At 34.4% G+C, this 5,312-nt stretch overlaps 1 protein-coding gene across 1 annotated transcript; it reads left to right on the top strand.

The window, feature by feature from the left end:
- Positions 1 to 3,703: 3,703 nt before the first annotated feature.
- Positions 3,704 to 4,573, top strand: LOC102826621 (olfactory receptor 14C36-like). Its single transcript, XM_006877097.1, has one exon. The coding sequence runs from the start codon at positions 3,704 to 3,706 to the stop codon at positions 4,571 to 4,573; it is 870 nt and encodes a 289-aa protein (XP_006877159.1).
- Positions 4,574 to 5,312: the final 739 nt, after the last annotated feature.

A 5,312-nucleotide genomic window follows, 5' to 3' on the forward strand; every position in this document is an offset into this window, starting at 1 on the left:
AGGTACCATACATATCCTATGAAGCCACCATGCTCCCTGCTCTCCATACTTGCTTTAAAAATACAGTTATTTTTGCTTAAATTATAATTCAAGGACCACCATTTTTCCTTAAAATGTAGTTCCAAGATGTTCTAGTAACATATTATGACAATATGTAAACATTTGCTTATGATTCCTTGAATAGAGTTACCACTATGAATGCTCCCATTGTTTGAATATAATTTACCTTGTAATATTTTGAAGATTGGAAAATAATAAATAAAAAGTTGATGGATGTGTAGGTAAGTGAATAAATATATCAGTGATACAAATATATCTTCCAAATTTGAGCTTGGAAATCCAATTCTCTGTAAAAAATTCAAAGAATAATTTGATTGTACATTTTGAGTGTTGAGGGACCATGTAATATCCTAGTCATCTATGGAGAATTCTCCAGTGACTCATATACCATGTCCACCTGCCAATTTGTAGATCAGAAAATGATGTAAGCTTTTCAAATTCTACTGAAATCAGTTTGCTGTTATTGTTAAGTGTTGTTGAGTCAGTTCCAACTCACAGTGACCCTGTGTAGGGTTTCTGAGAAGCGGCAGGTGAGTTTGAACCACTGACCTCACAGTTCAAACCAACCTTGCAATCCAATGGTTATCCTGCAGTCCACACTAGGAATCCACATATTTATATGCTGTTGTAGTTAAGTGACTATGAGTCAGTTCAACTCATAGCGACCTTTATAGGGTTTCCAATAAATAACTAATTAGTGGGTTTGAACTGCTGATCTTGTGGTTTGCCATCCAGTGCTTATCCCACACTGCCACATCAGGAGTTCCCATAGAGAATACAATCAAGAAAACTCTATGGAACAGTTCTATACTCGCAGTTCTATGCTAAACCAGTTTAGAACATTTTATATTGTTATATTCATTTTGACAGCAAACAACAACAACAACAAAACAAAACAGAGTATGATGTATCCCATTTGTTTTTTGTTTACTTATTTAAAATTTGGACTAATGATATAAAATTTTTAAATGTAAGTGATAAAGGAATCACACACTTAGTACTCTTGTCAGTGACTGGTAATCCTCATTCATTTTCTTCAACATAGCTATCATTTTGTTTCTCCCTATTTTAAATATTTTTAATGCAAATGTGAAATTAATAATGCAATTATTATTACAAGTTTTTATAGATAAGGACACAGATGTCTAAAGATGCCCACAGAACTGCATAATAAGTAAATGTCAGTCAGAATACAAAACCTATCTCCCCTTAAAGGCCAGGAAGTTTAGTTCTGCTATACTGATGTATAAATTTTAAGTAGAAACCTAAAACTGATTAGAGAGTATAAGTTTTTACTATACATTCAAAACATAGAAGCCTATTGCATTTCTATATCATGGTAATAGAACTCTGATATTGACAAGATAAATACTGATATATCAACCTTCAGAAAGAAGCTGTTATAAATAAAATATTGTTGTTGTTAATTGCTGTCTAGTAGTTTGTAGCCCATAGTGACCCTGTGTAGGGTTTGCGAGGAGAGGGTGGTGAATTTGAACCCGACCTTGTGCTTCAAACAGATCTACGGTCAAGTGCTTTTCCTGCAATGCCATACCACAGCTATTTATAAATACTGAATAGTCATTTTTCAACAAATCTCTCTTACAATGTTATAAATATCTCTCAATAAGCAGGTTCATATCAAATAGCCATAAGAACAAGAATAACTCGGTGAACCATTTGGATAGGCCTCACATTATTTGGGTATTGAAGTATGTACAGGTTTTATGGAAAGTCTGCATATCCAAAATAAAAAAGAATATTCAAAATACTTCATTTTGTTAGTTGTAAGCATAATTACATAAACACTTATTACCACAAATGATATATACTTATCTTATTTCATAATTGTTTTTGTTTTTGTTATTAGGTGCCATCGAGTCAGTACCGACTCATAGTGACCTTATGCACAGCAGAATGAAACACTGCTTGAACCTGGGCCAACCTCAGTATTGTTGCCATGCTTGAGCCCATTGATCCTGCCATTTTGCCAATCAAAGTCTATTATTTTTAATTTACAGAACTCTGGAGATTAATTGTGAAATATGAATGCATGAATCAGTCAATCAATAATCAACAATATTTTCAAGTAAGTTCTAAGATATTGAAATATATATTTGTGTTAAGAAAATGATTATTATTGGAAAATTCAAATCATGAAAAACAAATAAAACTTAAAATATAAATATATCTCCCCTTAAATAATTGTCTCCTCAAGAAAGCATTTTAAGTAATCAATAAGTAGACAATTAATGGAGTTGTGCTTCTGTTCTGGACCACTGTCATATACCAGTGTTCCCAAACACAAGGTTCATGTGGTTCCTACAGTATTCAAACAATTACAATGAATGAAATAAGTGAATTGTCACTCTCAACTAGGAACATAGATTATTCTGTTGGGCAACAGTGAGACTGGTAGATTCCAAAGTCATGACAGAGAAAACACAATCTGCCATCTGAGCACACAAACTTTGAATGTATGCCTTTCCACTTATGTCTTCAGAGATTAATAAATTCATTTTCCTTTCAGTAGCCATATTATTGCATTTGAAACTTTTTAATATAATTTTCCCACTTGCATAACTACAATGGGAATTATGCTCATAATATCATATGTGAATAATGTAAATTACATAGAATATTTTAAATAAGTAAAACATGGTACTATTACAGTTCACTTGGATGATTATGGTATCAATGTTAGGGAAAAATTAGCCCTTTATTGAATAATCTAATAAAAATGTTTTATAGAAGAAGGGATGATTTTATTTATACATGCTGTCAAGTTGCTTCTGACTCATAGTGACCCTGCATAGGGTTTTCAAAGAGTCGCTGGTGAGTTATGAACTGCCAGCCTTGCAGTTCAATCCAACCTAGTGCTCCAGTTCTTATCCTACAGTGCCATGCAATAGAGAGAATCAAATGTCAAAATTAAAAATAATAATAATAAATATTTCTCTGAAGAGACGTATGTAGCCAATAAGAAGATGATTATTAGAAAAAATAATTTGTAAAAGTGAATATCCAAATGAAATAAAAATCTTTTGTGGTAGAAGTGGAGATAAAAATATTTTTTTCCCCTTCTAGGCAGAAAATGGACTAAACTACTTACAACACTTTTAGATATTCTGATAAAATTACAGCCTCTTATCACATTCAAATTCTGTTTGGTCACCAACTACAGATATCTACATTTAGTCTAAAAATTATATACATACATAGAAATTACCTATGTTAACTCAACAAATTTGTCAGGAATATCTTTGACTTCCAGTAAACATATTGCACCACAAATCAATGACAGAAATGGATCTCAACAGGGGAACAAACTTAAATTTTATATTTTTTTGCTACCTAGAAATAAGTTACACAATCAAAGAGACTAAAGGCATGTGAGTCAACATTTGCATATTTTATACTAAATATTACCGACTGCAGAGAATAAAATTAATTAAAGGGAATTTAATAATATACTTAGGCTAATTAAGTTCATCATTTTGATTCTTCATACCTTTTAGGAATTACTCTCCTTTGACTCTCCAAGTCCTAATGAAATACTTCTAAAATGTCTAACTCTACCATAGTGACTGAATTCCTACTTACAGGATTTTCTGATGTGTGGGAGATCAGAGTCTTGCACACCATGCTATTTCTACTGATGTACTTGGCTACTTTAACGGGGAACTTTCTCATAGTCACAATAATCACCACTGACCAGAGTCTTCATACCCCAATGTACTTCTTTCTTCGGAATCTGTCTGTCCTGGACATGTGTTACATTTCTGTCATTGTACCCAAGGCATGTGTCATCTTCCTATTTAACAACAGGGTGATCTCCAAAGTTGGATGTGCAACTCAGATCTTCTTCATGTTTTTATGTGCTTCTACAGAGTTGCTGTTACTCACTGTCATGGCCCGTGACCGCTATGTGGCCATCTGCCAGCCCCTCCACTACCACGTGGTCATGAACCCTCATGTTTGTGTCCAGATGACCCTGGCTTCTGTGCTTGGTGGCCTGGTCTACGCAGGTGTGCACACTGGCAACACATTCCATTTGTCCTTTTGTCAGTCCAATGTGATCCATCAGTTTTTCTGTGACATTCACTTCCTGCTGAAAATCTCTTGCTCTGACACCTTAGGCAATGAGATTGTAATTCTTGTCTCTATAATAATGATAGGCGGTGGCTGCTTTTCCTTCATCACCATGTCTTATATTCACATATTTTCTACTGTGCTCAAGTTTCCAACCAGAGGAGAACGAGGTAAGGCCTTTTCCACCTGCATCCCTCACATCCTCATAGTTACAGTCTTTCTCAGTTCAGGTGCTGCTGTGTATCTGAAGCCAGCATCCAACTCACTTTCAACCCAGGACATGATCATTTCTGTGTTCTATTCCATAGTTCCTCCTTTCTTGAATCCTATTATCTATAGTCTTAGAAATAAGCAGATGAAGGGGGCTATAAGGAGAATTATGAGAAGAAAAGTAACTCTATTCAGGAAAGCTATAAGATAATTATTTCAAGGCATTCCCACTTTGATTATATTGAGTTGGAAATGCTTCAAAATCAATGTTCTTGTTTATTTCTAACTTCAGGTTGGTAGTGGTTGTGTGCCTTGGAGTCAGTTCTGACTCATAGCGACCTTGTATAGAGTTTCTGAGGCTGTAAATCTTTATAAGAGCAGAAAGACTTATCTTTCTCCCCTGGAACAGTTGATAGTTTTGAACTGCTGACCTTCAGGTTAGCAGCCCAACTCATTACCACTATGCTCCCAGAGTTCTTAATTTAGGGTACCTGACTTAAATTCTAATAGATAGTCATCATATTATGTTTTGGCAAAGAAATAATAGCAGCACACTGTGTCAATCTATGTTGTTGAGTGTTTTTCTCTTTTACATCCTTCTACTTTTTCAAGTGTGTCTTTCTCCAGGGATTGATCCCTTCTCATAGCATTTGCAAAGTACTTGAAATGAGGACTCACTATCCTCTTTCCTAATGAGTATTCTGGCTGTATTTCTAAGGCAGATTTGTTGCTCTTCTGACAATCCATGGAACTTTCTGGGATATATTTAATGTCATATTTTGTTTCTCATGGAATTATTTTAATTTTCTTCTGAATTTGCCTATGAGCAATTGTTGGTATGTTCTACAGTCTTGTTTTGAGTGATGATATGGAGCTGTTCCACCATTTCTTTCCATAAACGTAATCTATTTTATTACTGTGTATTCTATGTGTTGAAGGAGCTCTGGTAG

Source organism: Chrysochloris asiatica, unplaced genomic scaffold (genome assembly GCF_000296735.1).
Source record: "Chrysochloris asiatica unplaced genomic scaffold, ChrAsi1.0 scaffold00441, whole genome shotgun sequence".
In the NCBI taxonomy this organism is placed as follows: domain Eukaryota; kingdom Metazoa; phylum Chordata; class Mammalia; order Afrosoricida; family Chrysochloridae; genus Chrysochloris; species Chrysochloris asiatica.

Coding starts and splice junctions, on each gene's coding strand:
- LOC102826621 (XM_006877097.1), top strand. CDS start 3,704: ATGCTATTTCTACTGATGTACTTGGCTACTTTAACGGGGAACTTTCTC.